Source organism: Polypterus senegalus, chromosome 13, assembly GCF_016835505.1.
Source record: "Polypterus senegalus isolate Bchr_013 chromosome 13, ASM1683550v1, whole genome shotgun sequence".
In the NCBI taxonomy this organism is placed as follows: Eukaryota; Metazoa; Chordata; class Cladistia; order Polypteriformes; family Polypteridae; genus Polypterus; species Polypterus senegalus.
This window is the reverse complement of record NC_053166.1, coordinates 116,567,011-116,593,605: the sequence shown is the minus strand read 5'-3', so window position 1 is coordinate 116,593,605 and position 26,595 is coordinate 116,567,011. Positions and strand designations below refer to the sequence as shown.

At 38.4% G+C, this 26,595-nt stretch overlaps 1 protein-coding gene across 1 annotated transcript in view; it reads left to right on the top strand.

Annotated features, from left to right (window-relative positions):
* The window catches only part of unc5a (unc-5 netrin receptor A), an 863,267-nt gene extending 845,352 nt beyond the window's left edge, over nt 1-17,915 (top strand). Inside the window, exons 13-14 of the mRNA XM_039774735.1 lie at nt 15,829-16,007; nt 17,292-17,915. Of these exons, the coding sequence (XP_039630669.1) occupies nt 15,829-16,007; nt 17,292-17,457 (345 nt within the window). The 3' untranslated portion in view covers nt 17,458-17,915. The remainder of the gene's footprint in view (nt 1-15,828; nt 16,008-17,291) is intronic.
* Nucleotides 17,916-26,595: the final 8,680 nt, after the last annotated feature.

Sequence of the window (26,595 nt, the reverse complement as noted above, 5' to 3'; positions counted from 1 at the left end):
TGAAAGAAAAATGAAGTGCTTCCAATCTACTTAGGGTTAATAGCTGACAAAGCTGTTTTGCTATAATGGTAGGTTATTCATACAGGTGTCTGTCATAAAACAAGATGCAGTAAGCTGACATAAGACAAGTTCCTTCTTTAGGAATGCATATGTTAGACACAGGAAAGATGACCTTTCCTTCTTAGGGTCTGTCTGACAAGTGAAAAAAATAAGAACAGGTGGCCCATTAGCGTAATAAAATAAAATGCTTAAGTAAATTATATTATGTTTTTTGCTGTAAATAAGGGGAAGGGGAAGGAAGAAGAAATTATAAAAAGCCAATAGAAAAAAATGTAACTTTGCTCTTCTGCCTTACAACGTAGAATCCAGGTACTCATCTGTGACTAAAAAAAAATCTAATTGATTGAACTATTCCTGTCTTCCTTGGGATTTTCTTCCACAATCCAAGTTGACTTACAATATTTAATGAACAATTGGTTCCATTTCTTTTGTTTCCCTGTAGGAGCACAGGCAATTCAAGTGACATTCTCATGTTCACACAGTGTCAGTAGCAGGATTTGAACCGACAGCGTCAGAGTTTGAGGTCCTAGGACCAAAGCCCTACCAACTACACCACACTCTCTGCCATTAATATCAGCCCTTGGTATAAAAACTACAAATGTTTCATACATTAAAAGTGATTCCTTACATTGAATCACTGATTTATCCACTTAACTGATGGCACTGTAACTGAGGCCCATTGTCTAATAGAAACTTCACAAGGCAAACTGGGCAGCACAGTTAGTACAGAATAAATGTAAAGCTGAGGAAAAAAACACGGAAACTGACTTTTAAACACCTTAACGTACATAGAGAAATCAATACAGGAAAAAATCGGGAGAGGTCTCCCCTAGACTTTCTCGTATACTCAGATATGGGGATGGATATTTGAGGAGTAAACCACAAGACGATTATTGTATTTTTATATTATGTACATTACAGAACCATTAACAACAAATCAAATCAATAATATATTGAACAATTATTATAAAAGTAAAGTTGAATAAATTGGAGTCTGCAGCTCCATGAATATAAGGTAAAGTACCACTTCCGGTTAGCAGAAATAGCCCAAAAGTTCATAGAAATCTATTTTTTTTACCTAATACTTGTATGCAAAATTTGGTTGACCTAAGTAAAAGCATACTGAAGTTATCATGTTTACACACACACACACACACAGATAGACACACAGACGTAATTCCAAAAATTATGGGAGGGAGGTCTAAAACGTCGAGATTCTTCAAAATCTTGATATTTGAACTTTTAGAGGATTCCAATACTTTCCCTACACTTCATATACGAGAAAGTCAGGGACGTCTAAAATGTCGAGATTCATCAAAATCTCTACATCAAATTTTTAGATGATTACAATACTTTTCCTATACTTCGTATACAAGAAAGTAAAAATGAAAAACCATTGAAATAAAAAGCTGAATAAATAAATAACTGTTTAAGTACTCGGCAACCCTGCAATAAAAAAAACAAATTTAGTCAAAGGGTGGGTGTTAAACAAATAAATACAAAATCAATCAATAAATCTCAAATGAACAAAATAACTATTTGTGTACATAATTCACATACAGTAGATTTAGAGTCAAATTCAAAGGTAGTGCTTATTCATTTTAACTCAATGTTATATTTCATCAAGGCATACGTGAAAAAAGCCAACAGCATAGTCCAACGTGGCTTTAGTCATTGTCAAAATCATAAAACTTATGTGTCTTTTTTGTGGTTCAGACTTATAGTGCAGGAAGTTTGCAACAGTTTAAATTATTGGAATGAGCTGCAGCTCTATTAAAATATTCCTTTAGGCTTAGCCCCTTTTCTTTAACCAGGACCCCCATTCTCAGCCACTTTCCCCTCAAATGATAATCTGAACACTGTAGCTGTGATAATGGTGATGTTTCAGTGAAAAGTGCAAGAGAACAAATAAACATTATCATTTAACAAATTTAATGTACAGTTATATTGAACATACAAGTGGTTTCAGACACAGCTATGGTCATCTTAAAAGATGTTGCATACTTAAGAGAAGTCAGTCAGTCATTGTCCAACCCACTATATCCTAACACAAGGCCATGGGGGTCTGCTGGAGCCAATCCCAGCCAACATAGGGTGCAAGGCAGGAACAAACCCTAGGCAGGGCACCAGCCCACTGCAGGACATACACACACCCACACACCAAGCACACACTAGGGACAATTTAGGATCGCCAATGTACCTAACCTGCATGTCTTTAGACTGTTGGAGGAAACCAAAGCAATTTAAGAGAAGATTACTTCCAACTGAATAAGATGTCAGGATCCCAAAATTTGAAGCATCATTCAGCTGGAATCCAGGCACTTCCAGACAGGTGGCGCAAGTGCATTGAGAAGAGTGAAGACTACATTGAAAAATGACATTTTCTGTTTTTGTTAAGGTTTGTTCCATTTCCTAATAAATCCCATTTTCTAACTTTAGCTTCATAAATCCTCAGCTTGAATCTGCTGCCACAGTAAATCTGTGCTGAAGTAAAAAAACAGACAACTATCCCCATCCTGTGCCGGTCGGTATTTAACTGCATTTCGTAGAAAACTATGATGGTCTCTTAGAAACAAACGTCATTGGGATATCCTGTAACTCTTCACAACTTAGGGCTCTATGTACATTTGAACAGGTCCTTAAAGAGAATACTGGTGCCGATAATCCTGTGAGAACGTTCTAAATGTAGTTCACAACAAGTTCTTTGGCTGAATGGCCAGTCCTCTGACAGATCATTTCCTCAAAGCTGCGTCTTGGAGATGTACAAGTGATTTCTTGAGGGACGTCTCAGGTGTTCATTAGCACATCTGTGAATAGCTGTGACTGCACATCCTCTTTGATAATGGTGTGCTTCACAAGACTCTTCCTCTTTATCACGTGTACGCAGCTTTGTCTGATAGGAGATATTTTAAATGGATGCAACAATTCAGTGTTGAGTTTCTACACAATCAAGTATACAAATAACTTTTATGTATCTTGAATTTACAAAAGTATTCTGCAGTTAAGATGTTAAGATTTGCATTGGTTGTGTTGAAGATGGACAGGATTAGAATGGAGTACATTAGAGGATCAGCTCAAGTTGGATGGTTGCGAGACAAAGTCAGAGAGGTGGGATTGCGTTGGTTTGGACATGTGCAGAGGAGAGATGCTGAGTATATTGGGAGAAGGATGCTAAGGATAGAGCTGCCAGGGAAGAGGAAAAAAGGAAGGCCTAAGAGAAGGTTTATGGATGTGGTGATAGAGGACATGCAGATGATGGGTGTAACAGAGCAAGATGCAGAGAACAGAAAGATATGGAAGAAGATGATCCACTGTGGCGACCCCTAACAGGAGCAGCCAAAAGAAGAAGAAGAAGATTCTGCAGTGAAATAAGGGCCATTATTATCAGACACATGGTACACTGTAATGTTTACACTCGTCTTGATTTAGAGACATAATTAATGATTGTACTTTATTTAACCCATTAAAACACAATCAGAATGCTGCCTAGATGTAGTGTTCTGCAGTAACCAGGATGTAGAAGTAATGGAATTATTATGATTTTATTGTCTAAATTTATTTCCAAGAGTTGCTGCTGAGTATTAACACAAAAACATAAACAATTAAGTATTATTTTCAATAAGACAGGAATGATATAGTAAAAAAAAAAAACTTTAATGAAGTACATGGAGTCAGCAATGGGATAGATTTAAAGGAATACTTCATACAATGAATGATGAAAAACTTAATCTGCAAATTCAGAAGATATAAAAGATTTAAAAGAACTTCTCGGTGGATAAGTAAGAAATTAATAAATTGTGGATATAAAGGAGCCACATAAATGGTACCAGACAAATAACTCCAGTGGTCACCATAGGGCTAATGAGCACATGAGAGGAATCGTTAAGAAGAAATGCCAAAGGCAGTCGGGCATGGATATTCCCGAAAAGGCAACAGTTGACTGTAAGATGTTCTGTCAGTGATTTAGCAGTACAAGGACAGTGAAGGAAGAGATGAATGAAATTAAGAACAGCAAGACATTAATGAAATACACAGAAAACGAGACAGAAAATCCACTCAATTTGTATTATTCTGACATTTTCACTTATGAAAAAGATATAAAACCTCCTAGTACCCACAGGGAGTATTAATGAGCTAATAAATGATTTACAAAATGAGAAGTGGTTCTAAGAGTTAAGAACAGCTGAAATAAAATAAATCACTGGGACTGGAAAACATTTAATGAAGAAAGTTTAAGGAAACTAGTTGTCATATATTTCAACTCAATGAATATTTTTTTAGAAATTATTACGGCCTAAGGACATTTCAAGTAAATGAATAGTAGCAAATGGTGGTTCATTAAATAAAGTGATTGAGCCATCCCTACTAAATATAGAAAGGTTAACTTAAAGGATAAGTTTGATATTTTTATAACTTTCTTATACTCATTTAATCCAATTCCAAAGCCTCTCCTGGCAGCCCAGGGTGCCGTTCAGGGAACAGCTCAGTCCTCATTTCTTCCGAGGCTTCCTTGGCCATTAGAATTCACTGAGGGAGAACATTTTTATTATAAATAACAGCCTTCTTGAACTTTCTTCATCCCAGATCAACAACTCTTCTGGTGCTGCTGTCCACAACTGACTTCATGCTGTTCAGTTTGTAAAGAGTTGGAAGGGGCAGTTTCTCCTGTCCATCTTTCCTCATTTCTTTTCACTTTGCGCCCCTGCGTAGTGTGTATGTGTGATGATTTACCCAGCGACTCTTTCTTTTTTCTCTCTTTCGTTGTATTTCTCTTTTAATTAGCTGTCTCAGGTGTCGCCTGGTGAGTTGGGGTTGTTTCTGTCCTTACATAGCCCAAAAAGCAGTTATTTTTGTTGGTTAATGAGTGACTAACTAACAGCTTCACTTAACAATGCAAGGGTGCAAATGGGAATAAGACACAACTATAAATAAATAAATAACTGATTGAATAAATACTTGACTTATCTTTTAAAGTGTATCATAGGCATGTGGAATAAGTTACTAAGAAATGTAGAGTAACAGACAGTAGTAGTTTGAGGACATTCAAATCTCAATTTGAGAATTTGTTTTTTAAAAACGTAAGTAAATAGGAATTGTATCTGTATTTTAGGCTGATTGGTCCATTCTTATCAAAAACCTAATGATTTTAGAATCATTAATTCTCCTTTAATATCGATATAGTACATACTGCAAAATCTTTAATTATGAAGGGGATGTCAAGAACAAAATAAAAAACATAGTAGGTGAATAAGTATGACACATAGCTCTAACCTTTGATTGAACCAAAATCAAACTGCATTCTGAAAGCCCTGTACATATCACCACAAAACATGATTGAAATACAATGCTGACGGAAAACTATGCCAGCCCATGCAACCCCTGTTACTCTCCTCTTCCAGCCTTCTCACTTCTTCCTTCCACTTTAGCCTTTGCCCTTCTCTCTTCCTTCTACCTCCTTGCCAGCCCTCCACTGCCTTTCCTAACTGAGTTTCCCCCACCAGAACCATCTCAGACTAATGACACCCACCACTGTAGTTCATTACTCAGTTACTCCATAGTCCTCTGTCACTGCCCTGGGGATCTTTCAGTGTATTTCCCACTTTTCGTTTGGAGTTGGCCCCCTGTAAAGGCATAGGTCAGAATAGACCTGAGTGCTGTTTTAGAGATGCCCGCCTTACCGCTCTGTACCACAGCTCTGCTTCAGAGGTTGCTCAGCAATGTAGGGTAACAGCTATTACCTGTGGCTAAGTGACCTCCCGTCTTCTTTGGTGGATCATCTTTTTCCATATCTTCCTGTCCTCTGCATCTTGCTCAGTTACACTCACCACCTTCACATCCTCTCTCAACATTCAAAGTCCTACCCTCACTTCCACTCTCTTTACCCTCCTCTTCTCCTCCTGCCTCCTGACACGCCTTCCCCTCTTCTTTTTCTTCTTCAACCAACAGTAGCCCAATTTCTGCCAGCACCCTGTTGACTACCAGTACTGGTGGCCACCGTTGTTAACCCGGGGCTCGACCGATCCGGTATGGAAATCTGTATAGGGGTACGCAACTGATGGCTGAGGTCTCCAGGACTCTGAACAAATCCAAATCATATTATGTAATATCATCTACTGTTGAATTCTGCTCTGTACTTGTAGTACTGTATTTCTGTTGCACTATTATGGAGGATTACTTGTATTGTGTTCTGTGTATTGTATTGTAACTACCCCCTTTTTTGACACTCACTGCATGCCAAACGTACCTGGAAAGGGGTCTCTCTTTGAGATACCTTTCCCAAGGTTTCTTCTATTTTTTCCCTATAAGGTTTTTTTTTCTTGGGAGTTTTTCCTTGTCTTCTTAGAGAGTCAAGACCAGGGGGCTGTCAAGAGGCAGGTCCTGTTAAAGCCTATTGTGGCACCCCTTGTGTGATTTTGAGCTATACACAAATTAATTGTATTGTTGTCCGCATATTGATTTGGTAAAATTTTACACCAGATGACGTTCCTGACGTAACCCTCCCCATTTATCTGGGCTTGGGACTGGCATGAAGAAGCACACTAGTTTGTGCATCCCCCATGCCTGGGTTGTAAATGACTGTCACTATTGGCTATTTAACCTCCCAAGTCAAGAAGTGGCAAAATTCTATTGAAGGCTTAAGAGTTTTGCATCTGACCACAATATAGCCCCCTTTTAATAAAAGCCTTAAAAACAAAATAATATTAGTCGTGCATTTAAGCATGGGCTGTGTTGAAACAGTGTCCTCTCATCACTGGAACACATTTAGGTTATTTGGAGTGCCAAACAATACTTAGATAGTGAAAATGACTGCTAAGCAAAACATGCAGAGTACACGTGACCCAGTCTTAAAATAACATGGCGAGAGTCATAGAGGTATAAAAACAGATAAACATTCATAAATATTAATTGTGGGCATTGTGTGTGTGGAGGTGTCTGTGTGGCAGAGGTGTGACCAGGACATCTTGTGTGGGTGGGCATTTGGCTTGTCTGGTGGGGCAAAAAATATCCATCCATCCATCCATCCCCATTTTTGTAGGGGGGTCAAATAATAATAACAACATAGTTTTATATAACATATAAAAGCAAAAATTGTGGCATAAATCATAACCTATTGTTCAAAAAAATTGACAGAGGTAATGGATCATATATTATTTTTTTTGTGAACAAATATAGAACTACATCTACAAGGTAAATATCAATAAAGTCAAATGTATACAACATATGAGAGCAAGAACAGAAACGTGGCTCATTGTAGTCATTAGGGAGGCTATAGGATATCAGTTTCCAGTGTTTAACCTGGATATTATCTACAGGACCGGTCTGCGGTTACTCTTGGCAAATTCTGAAATAAATTCATTCATGTCTAGATTTTCTGTGACCTTTTTCTCATGTGCCAGAATAACAAAATTTCTCTTCCTTGAATGCAGCATTGTTGGGCGGAGTGGAGTGAGAATGCAGTTCAAAGTAGAGAAAGAGCTTTCACATGCAGTTGAAGACACACCAATGATGAGTGCTGTGACATATAGCGAATGCAACATAGGGAAGGCCTCTTTGTACTGCTGAATGCATTTGCATGCTTCAGAGAGATTAGCATCAGCTGGCAGTTTATTAATCAACATTGCTTTTGCCACAGCAATTTCATTTTGCAAGCTCATGCTGTTTTGCTCTGTGCCTGCAAGTGCCTGAAGTGGTTTCAGGAGAGAATGGTCATGATTTTGGCAGGAGAAGCGATGTGACCCTCAATAATTCAACATTTCTCTGAGAGAATCTTGTCTCCATTTCCACAATAGCTTTATCAAGAATGCTGAACATAGCCCTTTTAAAAGTCTGATTAGGAGCAATTTGTTCATCAGAGTCACCATGCACAAGCGCAACACGACAATACTATCATCAAGCTGTGAATTAACTTTATGTTTTCTTTTGAGCAAATTGGTAGGCCTACTTTCACACTGAGAGAAATGCTCCTCCCAGAATGAGTCGCATCTCATCTCCTTCAGTGTGGCCAGTGAAGCTGTCACCACCTCCCCAGCAGTGCACAAATCCACTGCATGTGCCTGTAGAATTGCATTGGCTGGTTTCAGCACACCAAGCACATGAAGGAGGAATTTTCCTGTATTGAAGAAATTCTGCTTTTTTAATTGGGTCAAAAGACCACATGTCTCTATGCAAATGTCAAAATGGGCAGTGTCAGCCTCTGCTACCTCAGAGAGAAGCCCCCTTATAGCTTCCTCATTGTTGACAATGGACTTTGTGACATCATAATGACTGGTTCATCGTATTTCTAGAAGTCTTTTCAGTGTGGGTGTATTGTATGTGTGTGAAACATAATCTCTATGACAAAATGTGTTCAATGAATTTGACCAGTCATAGAACTTCTTAGTCAGAGGTTCTGATTCCATTGCATGTATCACTGGTAAATGGAGCTGGTGGTTGTAGCAGTGTACATATGGAATATACTTACCAACTTTGTTTTGTAACAAAGCCTGGACACCACCCCTTGCCCCTGACATGACAGAAGCACCATCAAAACACTGACACACTAAATTGTCTGGGCTGTAACCTAGCTCAGAGAGATGTGACAGAATTTGGTTACAAATATATTCAGCATCAAGCTGATTCAGTTCAATTAAGCCAATCAGGTGTTCTTCAGGGATGGAGTTCTGGACAAATCTAATCACTACAGACAAATTCTCAGTGTTACAATGATCCCTGGTACCATCACTTTTAATGCAAAATCCAGGAGAGTCAGCTTTTTCATATTTGGTCCTGATATCTTTTACCACCATTTTGGCAAGAGTCTCAATTATTTCATTTTGAATTACATTGGATGTGTATTTTGCGTTGTCTGGGATGTATTTTACAATTTCTGCAAGTTTGGCATCTTTTTTGATTGTGTAATCAAAGAACTTAAGGAAAAGTCCCTCCTCCTCACCTTCGTGATTGTGACCACGCAGAGCCAGTTCATTGACTGCAAGGAACTGAACGGCCTCCCCAATGCTTTTCACATAATATCTATTCTTTTCTATCTGGGTTGGACCCAGTAGTTGAAGTATGCTTTCACCCGTCTCTGTCCGGCGACGATACTCTTGCCATGCAGACATGGCTCTGACGTGCGGGATACTAGACGCGTGTTTGTGGAAGCCGCCACCGTCTTTTTCTAGAGCTTTTTTCCAATTAGTGTAGCTGTGTTTGGTTAATATGTCCTTGCGGTCCGAATTGGAAACACTAGATTTGCGTCAGGCAAAGCAAAAGCTGGCATCACGGACAACAGAATATTCAAGCCATGGTCAAGACTGATACCAGCTTGCACTAAAACATCTGAGTGTCTTTCCGAATGCGGCTTGGGATAATTAATTAAAATGGGCTGGGATGGGCTCTCCGTATTTAAGTCAGGCAGACCGGACTGTATATTTTGTTGAAGGCAGAGGTTTGGAGTACCAGACACAGGCACAGAGCTGGAGGATTGTGTAGGGCCTACACTGTAGGCTTATCTACGTCTTTTGGAGTTTCAGTTCCCGACGTGGGTGCGCTGTGTTGCGTGTTGGTAGCAGCGGTGCTGGGCTCAACCGTGGAGCCAGCAGCTCGCAGAGGGACAGAGGTTGAAGATGTCTGCTTTTTAATAAGCCACCTATGCACAGCCTTTGGTGTTACCAACCAGAAAATAAAAGAAGAATGGAACGTATACACTGTTTTAATTAAAGAATGCGGTCAACAGGTTCAAAACGTGCTGCAAAATGTGCGGCGAAGTGAACTGTGAAAATCAAATGTTATTCTCCAGAGTTTTCATTGGACAGACAGAGCATTTCGCAGGGTGGGCACGGCTTGTCTCTGGGGGGGCAGTGGCCAACACCCCCGTTGTCATGCCTCTGTGTGTGGTGTTAATTTCATGAACACAGATGCTGTAAGAATTAATATTTCAGGCTCACTTTCAAAGCAGATAATCAAGCACCAATGCTGTGTGTGAACACGGTCATTTTTCTTAAGCTAGCATTCACCTGTCACCTGCGTCCTCCATGATATACATGAGGCTCTGGCTGCTTTTGATGTGACAACTTTTATTGAGGTCAATAAGGCTTAGGCCAGTGTTTTCCTTTCTCCAAACATAACGCTTTTCATTTAAACCAAAAATCTCTATTTTGGTCTCATCCGTCCACGAAACATTCTTCCAATAGTCTTCTGATTAGTCCACGTGATCTTTAGCAAACTGCAGATGAGCAGCAATTTTTTTTGGAGAGCAGTAGCTTTGTCCTTGCGACCCTGCCGTGTACACCATTGTTGTTCAATGTTCTCCTGATGGTGGACTCATGAACATAAACATTACCCAATGTAAGGGAGGCCTTCAGTTGTTTAGAAGTTACCCTGGGGTCCTTTGTGACCTCACCGACTATTACACGCCTTGCTCTTGGAGTGATCTTTGTTGGTTGACCACTCCTGGAGAGGGTAACATTGGTCTTGAATTTCCTCCATTTGTACACAATCTGTCTGACTGTGGATTGGTGGAGTCCAAACTCTTTAGAAATGGTTTTGTAACCTTTTACAGCCTGATGAGCATCAACAACTCTTTTTCTGAGGTCCTCAGAAATCCCCTTTGTTCGTGCCATGATACACTTCCACAAACGTGTTGTAAGAGCAGACATTTATAGATCCTGTTCTTTAAATAACACAGGGTGCCCACACACACCTGATTGCCATTCCATTGATTGAAAACACCCGACTCGAATTTCACCTTCAAACTAACTGCTAATCCTAGAGGTTCACATACTGTTGCCACTCACAAATATGTAATACTCGATTATTTTCCTCAATAAATAAATGACCAAATATAATATTTTTGTCTCATTTGTTTAACTGGTTTCTCTTTGTCTACTTTAACTCTTTGAGGGCTAAATATTTTTCCAAAAAAAAACAGTTTCTGAAAAGCAATGGCTTCACACAGAAAACGTCTGTTGCTACATACTCTGGCTGCCTGTTTGCCAAGAATATGCGGTCAGGCTGTTTTTGCATGGCTAGGACACAGTCACAGTGCGTTGCAATCTGGTTTCTACCTCTTATCATTGTTAAGTGGCAGTCCTCCTGGCCAACATTGTCAGTACAACAATTAGCTGGGGACCAATCATCTGAAGCTGGAACCTCATATTCGTTTTGAACCACTTGTATCAAAATCGAGTCTGAAAAGTCATAGTCCAGTTTAGAGATAACAGGCAAAATGTCGTCCACGGAGTATTTTGCTTGATGCATTCGCTTTGATCTTTCACCAGATGTCAGTGCCATTGACTTGAGTGAAAATCTGATGATGTTTTAGGTCATATTAATGCAGAAATATAGAAAATTCTAAAGGGTTCACAAACTTTTAAGCACAACTCTATCTATCTATCTATCTATCTATCTATCTATCTATCTATCTATCTATCTATCTATCTATCTATCTATCTATCTATCTACATAGAAGGAAGTGCTGCCAGCCCTGCTGTTTGTGTCACAGTTTTGTTTGCCTCCTCTGACTGGCTGTGTGTCCAAATGAGACACATACTATAACCTGGCCTCTATTATTAAATATCAAATTCACTGTTATTATGTTTTTGTTGTGAAGTGCCTTAGATGAATTATTACTATGAAAGTGCTACATATAATAATATGCCTTTAAATCATTAGTTAATGGTGCTTACTGTGAAGTTTTTAAGTTTTCTTGGAGCACTTTTAGCCCCAGGCTCACAGTGCTCTAAGAAGTGCCTCTGGGGGTCTTTTCTGCCCAATGTTATCAGATGTTCAATGTTTCCCCCAAACTAAATGATAATCTTTAAGTTCACTTTGCAGTTTCTGCACAATATACATTATTGATTAATTAACTGATTGTATTATTTGCCCTAATAGTGTGTATCTTTGTTTTTTATGTTTATGCTGATGTTTGCATCTAAATTTCTTAATAAAGTTTCTAATCTAATCTAATGTAATATTCATTACTGTAATAATGCAGTGAGTGGCACAGTAGTAGCTCTACTGCCTTGCATCGAGGTAATGGAGTTCACAACACTGGTGATCCCTGTGTAGGCTTTCCATGGGTTTTCTCCCACAGTCTAAAACAGGGGTGGGCAAAGTTGTTCCTGGAGGGCTACAGTGGCTGCAGGCTTTTGTTCCAACCCGTTGCTTAATTAGTATTATTACTATTGCTTATTGCTCAAGTAACACTTCCGGGTCATTATTAATTGTCTCGCTTGCTAAGATTTTGAATCCTTATTGCTTATTTTAGTCTTAAATAGCTGTACAGTAATCCTCCTCGATCGCGGGGTTGCGTTCCAGACCCCCGTGATAGGTGAAAATCAAAGTAGAAACCATATGTTTGTTTGGTTATTTTTATATATCTTAAGCCCTTATAAACTCTCCCACACTATTTATAAATATTCCCTGCACAGTTATACAGCATAATCCCTTTGTATTCTCTTAGATATTAGGTAAGATTCATTGAAATTATGTATATAAACACACTGTTTATATACAGTAAAACCTAAATATTATTTTAAAGATATTGAGTGTCTCCGATATCACATGTTACAGCCATTACGATAGACATGCCACCAGCAATAAATACGTACAATGCAAGAAAAATAGTATACAGTAAATGTGTGTGTACAGTGACACTAAACGTACGTACATGTACTAAGTACTGTAAGTAGAAAATTAATTATGGTTACTCACCAACAATGACACGATGACTTGTCCGATAACAATGAGTTTAATTTTACTGCACAACAAAGGAAAGCGTTACAGTTCTTCCAAAGGAGCCACTTCAGGCGATTGTGAAGCACTGCCGTTGTTCTTCTTCTGGCAGTCTTCAATCCAAATCCCTAAAGCAGATTCCATCCAGACTACTGCCTTATTACATCCGCTTACAACTTGTTTTGCACCCTGGTTAAAAGGACACTGCGCGTAGATCTTATATTCCTTTGCTACTTTTTAAATAAAAGAATCGTAGCCTTCAACAAATCCAAAACGTTTACCTTTTCGGCAATCGTTAACATCTTCCGTTTAGCATGGGCACGGCCCCTGAAGCAGTAGCAGATCGTTTGGAGCCATAATGAAGGGCTTGACTATGCACAAAGATAAACACAAAAGAGCACAACTCTTTACACAGCGAAACACATTGATGCTGAATGAGCGAGACGAGACTTCTGGTTAACACTGCATTCAGCAAGCAGGAACTTAACTGCGTGCTCTGATTGGTTAGCTTCTCAGTCATCCGCCAATAGCGTCCCTTGTATGAAATCAACTGGGCAAACCAACTGAGGAAGCATGTACAGGAAGTAAAAGACACATTGTCCGAGAACCGCAAGCAGCGAAAATCGCGTTATATATTTAGTTATGCTTTCATATAAAATCCATGATAGAGCGAAACGCGAAAGTCAAAGCGATATAGCGAGGATTACTGTATTTTAGTTTTAAATTGTACCTTATTAGCAATAACATGCAAATAACAAAAGAAACCAGCATTTCTTCATTTAACTTGTTTCCATTTACACCTGTGTGTATTTATCGTGCACTATTGGGTTTAATTAAATACTTGGAAGGAAAGTGAAGGACTGAGAATTACTTATTTGTTTTAGACTTCAAATCATTTGAGTGATATACTTAGAAAGGAAAAAAAAAATCTAGGATATGAGAATGACCTGACATGGTCAGGGCCGGATTTACACATTTCTACGCCCTAGGCCGAAGCACATAATTCTGCACCCAAGACAGAAAGTTGATTTATAATTTTCAATTTAATATGTATTAGTTTATTTTTGAAACATATAAGCACTTGATACAATCTTTATAATCTTTGAACCACATTATATTATTAATCAAAACTGCACTACTACACTACTTATGAAATTGCATAACATTAACACCTACAAAAAACTTTCCATCGAATTTCTTAAAGTCGTTTTAAATACCTACTAGAATTTCTTTCTTCATGCTTTTGTCCATGAAAAGGTTTCAATTGTTTCATTGAAGTCGACAGAGCTTGTTAAATCTGCTTCAGTGCAAAGATGTGCAAGGGCATTCAGATTATTTTGCTGCATCGTAAATCTTAAATGATCCTTGATTCTATTCAGAGAAGAAAAAGACCTTTCAGCCAAGGAATTCGTCACTGGTGTGCAGACAATCATTCTTAATAAAATGTCAACATTTGGATAAACTGTTTGTAGTCCTTCAATGATTACTTCTTTGATTAGTTCAAATTATTCACCCAGATGGCGTATTCGATACGGAAAACAGTGAATAAAATTGACATAACATGCAAAAGAGTTACATCGATTCTCATCTGACATTATAGAATTTTATTGAAATCTTTTTCATTTTGTGTCAAACTTACATTACACCACATTGAATGATGCTGCATAAACAAGCCATAAGTTGCGTATGTTTCATGTTTTGTAATAAAAATTTCAGCCCCCCTTTGACGAACACCCCTGTCAACTTTTTCTGCTTACGGCTTTCAGGCTTACAGCCCTGAGTAAACTAAACAGCATACAAAAGTACTAACGATATATTTTACGTACCTACTATCAGTAGATATGTAGAAGTCAAGCGATATGAGCGTAATGAATCACTTGGAATCACTATTGTAACGCCAAATCTGGAATTTTCCTTTAACACATGCTGAGTGTGTGAAAGAGAAATAGCAAATGCTTTTTGCCTGTGACTGAGAAAGACAGCACAAGCTATAGAGATGGGCAACGCAAATGTACTGCTCAATTTATTTAATGTATATGGAAGTAAATTTAAAAAACAGCATTTTATATGGCCTTTTCAAAATAATACTGAAAAATCTGTAAATATTTGGTTCTTCTTTATATACTCCCCTGACTGCTGCACCCTAGGCAATGGCCTAGGTTGGCCTTATGGGAAATCCAACCCTGGACATGACAGATTTAAAACACTAACAAGCCAGGAAATTAAATTATTGGCAAGGATTGTTTTCTAATTAGGCAACTGGGTTGGAACAAAAACCTGCAGCCACTGCGGCCCTCCAGGACTGACATTGCCCACCCCATGCCTAAAACATGCAGGTTAGGTGAACTGGCAATGCTGTTATTGGCCGTAGTGTGTGCTTGTGTGTGAATGAGTTCTGTCCAGTGATTGTTTAAGCTTTGACCCCAGTGCTTGCTAGGATAGGCTCCAGTCACCCTGCTCAGAATAAGCGGGGTTGAAAAATGGATGGTAATAAGTTAGTTAGTTTGTTGTTTAAATATGCTGCCAGTCTGGTTAGTATGGAATTTCTTTTTCAGGACATATCTAGTCTATGTCAACTGGTGTACATATGAAGGAGAAACAATGTATTACCTAGAGATTTACAGCGGTACGTAATGGGTATATTAAACTATTATTGAATCCTCTGAGGTCTTTCAGGTCTCTGCTGGCCACTAGTGTGTCATATACAGTTACCTCAATTACTGTATATGCTGTATGCAGCTTATACTGCTGAAAATAGAGGTGTCCAAGCACTTCAATGTTTACTGGTTGTGTATGGCGAGATCATGACTTTCACGTTTATGTGTTATTGCCTACTGCTCATGATATTTCAGGTACAAAGTGGGCGAACAAATTGTGTATGGCATAGAGTGGCAAAATGGCTTACACCAGCACTGCTAAGTGGTCAGTATTGATGCTAGACATCTGTGGCTTTTTAAGTTACAATAAGGGATGTGAGTGTGACCAGATGCTCTGCCTGAACACTGGGTCCAAATATTTCTCTCTGACTAACCACATACTTTTATGTGCGTATAGGACACACGTGCACTGGAAGCAGACTTCTTTGGCTCAGACACCAATGCTCCAGCATTAGCAGGGCCCAGTGCCTTCCAGATTCCCTACCTGATACGACAGAAGATTTGCAGCAGCTTGGATGCCCCTTGCCCACATGGTGCAGACTGGAGGCTGTTGGCACAGAGGCTGCAGCTGGACAGGTAAAGGATGCTGTATGTTTTAAAAGAGATATACCTTTACAGGATAAATCATCAAGAAAGAAAAAGCTGATAAATGAATTAACCCTTTACAGGCAGTCAACATTGAGTCACAAAGTAAGACAGGACTGGGGATAGAACTGGCAGCATTAAAGTTTATGGTCTGGCATCTTAGCTGTTAAGTCTTCCATTGACTGATATCAGCTTGCTCAGAAAGGGAAATGCAGCTTTTAACAAGAAATTCGGTATGGCACAAAAAAGAAGCCCCATGTCTGCGTGAGTTTCCTCCGGGTGCTCCGGTTTCCTCCCACAGTCCAAAGACATGCAGGTTAGGTGCATTGGTGATTCTAAATTGTCCCTAGTGTGTGTGTGTGTGTTTGTGTTTGTGTTTGTGTGTGTGTTTGTGTTTGTGTGTGTGTATGTGTGTGTGCCCTGTGGCGGGCTCATGCCCTGCCCGGGATTTGTTTCCTGCCTTGCGCCCTGTGTTGGCTGGGGTTGGCTCCAGCAGACCCCCGTGACCCTGTAGTTAGGATATAGCGGGTTGGATAATTAATGGACAAGAAAGAAGACAAAAAATGTAACTTAACACAACACCACCTGTTTACTGATTATTAAAAAGCACTACCCCCTAACGGTACCTTATATCAGTTTTAGAGAGTTCACCATTGTTTAGGAGGAGGTATAGCATCAGGGATAAGGGTGTGCTTATTAAATTGGATTGAGACAATACATGTGTCAAAAAGCAGAAATCCAGAATAGGGGGTCCACTCTGTAAGCATGCACATAATCGAAAATCTGGGGCAGAAGGATGCAAGCGAAGAATGAGCAGTGCACTCTCATTTGGAGATCTTATGGGTTTGTTTGCAATATCACCTACATCTTGAAAAGGGTCTTTCAAAATTGATACAAGTACTCTCTTAAGAAAGAGTGCAGACATCCCATCTTCAGGTTTTAAGAGTCTCCCATTGGATTTTACGCAGGCACTGCCTAAGGAGTGATAAGTGTCTCATACTCCTCCATGTCCTTCTTCATGTTAGCTTTCTAAGCTGCCCAATCATTACTTCCTGGGTATCTCAACAAGAGTAATGAGATCTTGCTAATGATTTTCACAGCATAAAACAGAAATCAGGCACAGCTCCATCAAATCCCAGACCAGAAAGTGAATTGTGGGTAGAACTGGCAGTTTACAGTCAAAACAGACTGACAAAGCCATTGACTCACCATATCATACCCCATCATCTTCTTATTGCCAGGTAAACCGACTCCCATTTTTGTTTTATCTTGCAGACACAACAGTTTCTTCGCTTCGAAAGCCAGCCCCACATCAGTTATCTTGGACTTGTGGGAAGCGCAACACTTTCACAGTGGCAACCTGAATCACTTGGCAGCAGTCATGGCAGAGATTGGCAAGCAAGAGGCAATGATCTTCTTAGTGAGTGACGGCGAATGCTAGTACCAGAGAGACCAGTGCTGTGCACATCGGGGTGTGCTTGCCGTCCAGGTTTGACCACTTGCTACCTTTTGGTTTTGGTGCACTCCCTCCAGTGGATCCATGTACTTTTCATTTGGCGTTCCTGCACATGTTTACGACGATTTTGCAGAAGCCTGTAAAGTTGCTGCATCCCAAAAGAAGGTGTTTGAAAACAGTGCCGTACATTTTGACAAAAGCGAGAGCCAAACAGAAAAGGGGCCTACTCATTTGAAAGGTGGCAGCCATCGATCCAGAGTTTCTTTGGAAATGGATGCAGGCCAGCTCCAGCTCACACAATGTAGTGCCACAAATAATCTTTTTTATTTTCATTACTTTATGTAAAGCATCACCGCTAATTATATTTCACTATGAAGGTTTGGTATATGAGGTCATGTTATTCTTGATAAAAGCGGTGGGCTGGTGACAGTTTTCATGCTTAGATTTGGGCCCTTTTTATTTTCTAGGGTTTTAGTGCTTTTTTAATATTTTATAGATAATACAATAGAAAAATTATTTTCCTTTGGTTTAAAATCTATAATACTCATTGCTAACATTTTATTGTGTTGTCTAAATGTTTTAAAACCATAAATATGCTTAACATTAACACAGGCATACCGCTTTGTCTGTACTTTTCATTCCAACTGATGTGTTAATTCCAAAATTGCTGCCTTGAAATTATTACTACCAATGCTTATTTTGTAGTATGGGAGCCATATAGACACTTCTAAATCCTGAAGTAATGCAGAGTTACTGTGACACTGAAATTTTACTCTCTGCATCTCAGAATAGTACCTTTATAATAATTGTGACATTAATAATGCATTTAAAACTTTTTTATTTTGCCTTGTCAAATTACAGGAGTGTCCAAAAGTGCATCACGCTGCCTGAGATGCAAGTGACTTCCAATCCATGGCCAAAAGAGAGGCAAGTGTGTCCAAAGCTTGATGGCAGCAGACCTTAAAAACTTTAAAGAAAGAGCAAATAAAGCAAAGCGCAAGTAAGGCGCTCACGGCCAGGGACTGGTGCCATTCTGCATCATGTACCCTGCAGCAGCAGCAGCGCCTTCGCAAAGTCTTTACTTTTAACTTGGCAATGACACTTCTCAGTAGGTATCATTCAACAGTTTCTGGCATGGAGATAATTACCAGCTATGGCTGTTGTGAGTAATTGAGAGTTTGACTACAACAAAAGGAAGAAAATATTACAGTTTTTTATGAGCTGCATTGCCAGCCTCTACTGCAGGAATATCTGAAGATGTTTTCACAAAACTGAAACTCTACCATGAACATGACCCTATTGCCCAGAGGACATGCAACGCTGTCTGTTTCTTGGGCTTTTGAAGACCAAACCGACTGTTACTATTCATCAGATAAATAGATGAACATCTGCACAGAGTAGACACATCAGTAAATATTTCCTCGGAGACTTGAGGTTTAATAAATCATTTTCATAGGTATAATTACATGCAGAAATGTGTATAAGGGAAATAAATAAAATCACAATATTTTCTTTTTTTCTGATAGTTGTACTGGAACAGCCTTGCCACTTTTCAATACATCAAAATGATGTACACGTTTGTGGCAGTCCATTTCACTAATTAATAATAATAATTCTTTGCATTTATATAGCGCTTTTCTCACTACTCAAAGCGCTCAGCAATTGCAGGTTACGGGCCTTGCTCAAGGGCCCAACAGAGCAGAGTCCCGATTGGCATTTTACGGGATTCGAACCAGCAACTTTCCGATTGCCAGTGCAGATCCTTAGCCACAGAACCACCACTCTGCCTCTGCCTAATTAAAACATTCATGATTAAAGATCCTTGGACAGGCGTTAATAGGAAGGTTTATTGTAAAAGAAAGCACATATTCATTTCTGACCTCCTGCTCTTCTCAATGGGTTACTGCTTTGCACCTGATGCTACAACACTGAAATGCATTAGCCAGGGTTAGAAATGGATAATAATATCTAACTGCAGAGCCAGAGCACCATACACCACCGCAGGTCGACACCAGCAGGAGGCTAAGGTTAGCGGTAAGTTTGGTTAGCACAGGGTTCTCAAACTCCAGTCCTGGAGGGCCGCAGTGGCTGCAGGTTTTCATTCTAACCCTTTTCTTAATTGGTGACCAGTTTTTGCTGCTAATTAATTCCACTTGTTTTTTTAAGATTTGTTTCCCCGAATTCCTTCATTGTTCCTCTGAATTGCTTAGTTACTTTCCTTAAATGGCACCCAAACAGAAAAGAAACATGAAATGAGTGAGCCAACTGAAGACCAACTAAGTCAGGGTCTCAAACTCCAACCAATTTCACTCCAACCAGTGGCTTAGTTAAGCGATCATTCTTGTTGTTAATTAAACCCGTTCTTTAACTCCATGGCTTGTTGCTGCTCTCATTGTGCAATAGCATACATTTCTGAAATTATTGATTTTCTCTTTTCTAAGAGCACTGGCACAATGTTTTGGGGATTTGTGCAGATCAGCCTTCCTGAGACCGTCATCTTTCTTTATTGTCAGATATTGTATGATGGACGCGGTTTTTTGTATATCATAATTGTTTGGCTGCTAATTAAGGAAAAAGAGACAAGGGGTTTGACTCTTGAAGAGCAAGTCAATTACAATGAATTCAAAAGAAGTTAATTAACAGCAAAAAAACAGGTCACTAATTAAAAAAAAAGTGGTAGAATGAAAACCTTGCAGCCACTGCAGCCCTCCAGGACCGGAGTTTGAGACCATTGGGTTAGCATATAGGATAAATGGTTAAGGTTAAGGGTCAGTTTTGTTAAGGTTAGGGTTTGGTGTGGTTAGCGTGTCAATCAAGTTGATTTATGACAAACTATAAATGTTTATTAGCAAACTGCTGGTCTAGACATGCAATGATGTCACTTCCACCCTGAAACTGCTGGCATAGACGTGTGGTGATGATGTATGGTACTGTTTCTCTACAAGTTGACATATCTCAAAATGGATGGCTGGATGAAGGGATTAACCCATGGCGGAGTGCAAAGTAACAACTCAAAGAAAATAACTTAACCCGAGTGAGAGGCCAACCAAGAATAAAGTAGAAATTGTCTAACTACAAAGGTTTTACTTACAACTAATACTTAACTGATACGCAAAAGTCAATAAGTCAAGGTATGGTAGTTCTGGTCACTAATCGTGGCTACCTGTGGCACGTGGATTAACACATGCACCTAAGAATTTCACAGTACTCTCTACACATGACAATAATAACCCTATAAACCTATAAACGTATGGTTTATTCTTTATACACTGAAGCAGACATATGGAGCTAAAACATGAGAATAATGTAATGTGACATGTCAACTCACTGTCACACTATTTCCAAACCCAAAGATGCCAAAAGCATAAAAACAAAAGGGGGTGTTAATATCAAGGCAGGACAGGGAGAACACAAAGTACAACAACAGGAAAAAAGCTCCACAGGGTACTCCTGATCACCTCATAGGATGGCTGCTCCATTTTCCGACATTTACTCCAAAAAATGCTCCCTGCTGACCTTCCTCTAAAACACAACAACTTCTCATCACCATTTCCTTTCTTTCTCCTGCCAGTTGGGCTCTTTGTCTAAACAGTTACCTTTTAACTACAAGCTGTGCAGACTTTGGAAAGGATGTCTCTTTAAAAGTCATCCCCTTAACACACTCCCGGGGTCACTTCTTGTCACCACTTTTGGACCAGGAGCTATTCCGCTTTTCAACCAGAGAAGCCAGGTCAGAGTTCTGTGGTACCTGCCGTCGTTGAAACTCTAAAACAGGCCTGATTTTCATAAAAGGCCAAGCTCCATGCATAATACTGAGCCCAATAGGGCTGGCTGACTGATCACAGTGACAAATAAATCATGGACAATAAGATCACTGTCATTAATAAATGCTGAAAGAGAGATGACACCACTCCCTCACGGTAGGAAATGGCTGCGTGTAGAGGACATGAATCCCTTCACACAAAACTGCACATGTGCACGTTAATTAAAGATGACACATTATATTTAACATATCTACATGTCTTAAAATGCACAAAATCCCATTATGGAAGCGTCATCTTCAAGCTTCTACTTAGGAAATGAGCTCCAAAGAAAAACGATCTTAAATAATTCATAACAAAACAAATCCAATTTACATGTGTTACTGCAATTCACATGCTGCCGTAAGATATCGGCACATTATATGTCTGAATGCAACAAAACTGAACTCATGCTAAACAGGGCCAGGGCCACATCAAGGTATTCAGAAACACTTCTTAAACTTCAAATGCAAAAAAAAAAAATGAAAAAATGTATGAACAATAGCTGGCTTGGGACATGCCCAGCATAACCTTAAGCTTCTCCTTACAGTAACTGATAAAATGGAAGGTGTCTGCAGCTTTAAATGTATGCATTCCCAAGAGATGTAACACTTTCAACTTTCTAACACTTCACTTCAACTTTTTTTAGTAACTAATAGACCAGGTCTAATCAAAATGAATTTGCATGAGCAAACTCAATGCCTCCTCTCACCATTAACTTTTTATGTACCGTGTATTCCTTTATTACCGAATTCCTGCTAGCGTAAAATAGGAATTTGACACTTACTCTGGCAGAAATACACTTTTGGAAATGGAATGAATATAAAATGGAAATACTGGTATGTGGTGGAAAATATAAAAGCTGCTCTCCAAAAATTGCATAAATATGTTACTTCTGATTCATTCCTTTGGCTGCGTATTTTTATGTGCTTGGGCGATTTGCGTATGCATTTTTTTTCCTTCAGACATGCTGGATTCTGTAAAGATTGATAGGAATGTGCATCTATTTTTGGTTCAGTTCTTTTCTATCTGGTCAGCAGATTCCTTGCTTCAGTCAACACGGTTCCAAAAAACCACACTCCGCAATTTGTATTCTCTTATTTGTGACGCCGCACATACTGTTTGTTAGCTTGTTGTTTTCCAAAGCCTCTTTGTAAAGAGACACATTTTTAAAAAGGGTAGTCAAAATTCCTCAGCAGCCACTAATCCTTGTGACAAAAGAGTGCAGCTAATTTTTTCATGTAATGTTTGACCTGAAATTTGTAGCAGTAGGAAAATAAAATGAATACAATGAGGGTACCTGCTTGTTTTATACATAGGAGACATGCAGATCCTTTTGTTATATCATTTGTTATAAAAATGTCAGGAGCACTGTGTGTTTCAGTCACCTACTGTATGTTTATTCATTTTAACATCATTTGACCATAATTTCTATTTATTCCAAAAGTTATGCCAGCCTCATTTCACCTTTACACATTTCACAGTTTCCTCATCCCTCTATTTAATGCCTTCATTACAGGATTTCAGCAGTAATCCGTGCTGGACAGACAGCACTAGGGCTCTCTCACGAACACTTAAGAGTCACAAATGGCAGACAAATTTTAGTTCACATGTTAGCTGAACAAGGAGCTCAGCTGAGACATTGTGCCCATCCTTGGATTCCCCTTATGTAGATGAAGTAAAGCCATCTGTAATGCCCACTGTGAGTACCACAGTGACGGACGGGCGTCCAAAGAGAATGGAGAATGAGTCCTTGCCTAGCTGGGACCCCATAATGAAGGAAAATGGATGGATGAATGTTCTGGCCAAGTAAAGGTTCCTATTCCATCCCAGCCAGAAAGCCTGTCCATCTGTTTTCCTTCATTATGGCGTACTGGTCGGGAAAGGCGTCTTCGAGATGTCTGTCCATTCACTGTGGTACTCACAGCACTTATTTTTGCAAACTGTTTTCCTAGAAGTAAAGTATGCCTGCCATTTTATTGTCAGCTTGGATTTTCTTTATTTGCCTTACTGCAAACAATTTAGTCAAAAATTGCACACTATTCAGCCTTCTTGTAATATTAGATAATCATCGTAATATTACAATATTATTCATTAATATTATTATATTATTATTTAATTGTTAATAATTAAGTATTGATAATATTATAATATTATGTAACATTATCATTCGCACATTGACCCCACTATACACAATGCTGCCTTGTTATAATATTAGATTTTTTACATGTTATCATTATAATATTCAATAATATTATTATTTCATTGTTAATAATTAATAATCAAGCATTGATAATATTATAAAATTACATAATATGATCCTTTGCAGACTGACCCCCTGTACACAATGCTGCCTTGTTATCATTATATGATTCATTAATATTATTATATAATTATTGCCTTGCTAATAATTAGTAATATTCATAATTAAGTATTGATATTATAATATTACATATTATCCTTCACACACTGACCCCCAGTACACAATTCTGCTTTGTTATATTAGCTTTTTACATAATATTATCATTGTAATATTATTGATTAATATATTATATAATTATTGCCTTGCTAATAGTTAGTAATATTCATAATTAATTATTGATGTTATATTATTACATATTGTCTTTCACACACTGACCCCCTAGTACACAATGCTGCTTTGTTATATTAGATTTTTACATAATATTATCATTGTAATATTATTGATTAACATTATTATATAATTATTGCCTTGTTAATAATTAGTAATATTCATAATTAATTTATGAATAATTAATTAACATTACATAATATTATCTTTCACACACTGACACCCTCCCCCTCCATACACAATGCTGCCTTGTTATAATATTAGATTTTTACATAATATTATACTGTAATTGTAATATTTTTCACTAGTAACGGCGCACTGAATGTTACACTTCACTTGAGCATTCACAATTTTCATCCTCTTTCTCCGTACGTTTAGCATTCGTTTACTCAGAGGTTGATTCTTTTCTTCATCCTAGCGGCCCGCTTCTTCTCTTCTTTCGTCGGCATCTTTTTACATTAAAACTGATTAAGTCAGTGTTTGTGCTGCAATTACTTAATACATTTTCCTTCATTTTTCACTTAAGCTGGCACTTAAGTCTTCAATCTGCCTCAAGAATGATTTAAGATATGAAGAGGTAGGGGGAGTGATGGCAAACGTGGCAGAGATGAGAACGACGCCTGTATGCATGAGCCGCACGGCCGCCCTGCTGGCCGCTGCCAAGAGTTGATTCTACAATAAAATGAAATAAAAATTAAAAGAGGAATAACCTTGGAGGTCAATCATCACCTCGAAAGCGTATAGCAGATGTCACGTAGTATATGTGTACCACATTTCAGGGCAATTGTTCAAACGGTTTGCGAGTTACAGGTGATTTAAAATCCTAGACAGACAAACAAACAAAAAAAGATTAATATTATTATATAATTATTGCCTTGTTCATAATTAATAACACTTATAATTAATTATTGATATTATAATATTACATATTATCCTTCACACATTGACCCCCAATACACAATGCTGCCTTGTTATAATATTTGATTTTTACATAATATTATCATTGTAATATTATTCATTAATATTATTATATAATTATTGCCTTGTTAATAATTAATAATATTCTTAAGTAATTATTGATGTTATGATATTTTCCTTCACGCACTGAACACCCTGTACATGGTACCTTCTTGTAATATTAGATTTTTGCATAGTATAATATTTTATATTTTCCATTATTATTTTTCATTCATTGAACCCTTGATTACTAAAAGTACCAAATCCTGCTCCATATGTTCAAATGCATAAATTACTGCTAGAATTAAAACCAAGCCATCCAGCAAGTCCTGACATTATCTTGTTGGTGTTAAAAATACAGTGAATGCTATATATTGGCCAGAGACACCCTTAGTACGCAAAGTTAAGCTTTTGATTGAATTTGCTTTGTTTTATTCAGAGTTCAGTACTCGCTTTAAGAAGGCTTACAGCACCCAGAGATAAGCCTAGTACCAAGGTGCTGTGGTAGTTTCATGTTAATATCCAGCTTTGTTTCTTTAATTTGAATTACATTCTAGAATTTAATTTAAGCCTTTGCTTGGTGTTCTGCACTGACACTTGTCGTATGAATATTTCCTGGAGTGAAGTGTGCAGAGATGTTATAGGAAGGGTGTGAGTGTCCATAATAAATTAAACTGATGATGGGCCAGAGTAGGTGTGAAAGGTAACCAACTATGAAAACAAATCATGACATGCAAGTCTGAATGTGTCATTCAGGTCTGAAGACCAAATTTAGGGTTACAGAGACATTTTCAAATCTTGATTTGAACATAAACAGATAGAGCAGAACGGCCATGACCAAGAGAGGTTATATATGGCACATTTCACTTACTTAATAGTAAAATGTCAAGAAAGACCAGACATTAACCATGTTGCTTGATGCAGTTGTACCTGACACCATAGCTCCTGTTACAACTGGTGCCTGGTGTAGATGCTGACCTTCAATTACAATGCAGCCAAATGTTTGTGTAGGTTATGTGGTCACTGGTAGGAGACCCTGGGTGAGTTTGGAAGGATTATTGTGAAAGAAGGATTTGTGAAAATGTAAAATTATGGTTATTGGCTAAAGGAACTGCAAGTTGGTAATGACTCCGATATGCTTTTAGTATTTCCTTCAGAAAGAACTTCAGGATTAGGTGAAGGCATTGTCAATAATGTCAGATTGTTATATTAGTCTTCATTATGGTAATCCGTTTCACTGCTACAGAGGTGACAGTCTGAACTTTGAAAAAAGAATAGAATTTCTAGTATGTTAAGCTGTAGAAACCCCAATGGAATTGCGCAAGTCTGTCGATTTATGATAATCACAATTTTTTGACCTTGGTAAGTTAGTTGTGAGACAGCATGTCAAGAAAAGATTTTGTGAAAGCAGATCTGAGAGGAGAATGGAATTCAATGTGTTAGCTGAAAAATTCCTCACGTTGACTTCTGGAGCAGGATGCAGAACCAGCATAGCTGTCAGAATATCACTTAGAGAAAAGGAACAACAATCATGAATTTGGAAGTGGTTAAATAATTAAAGATGCCAAATGATGTTTCTTTAAAGTCAAATGAGTTTCTGCATAAGGCTGTTGAGGACAGCTGAAATACGACTGTTGGGTAGTTAATTGTAGGAACAAAAAGGTACAGAGGATTAGGAAGATGGTTGTCTATTAGTAGGAAGACATACCTGATATATCTGAGGGCTTTCAACACATGGTCCTCAGTGCATTCCTAGGATCATCACCATCTATCAGT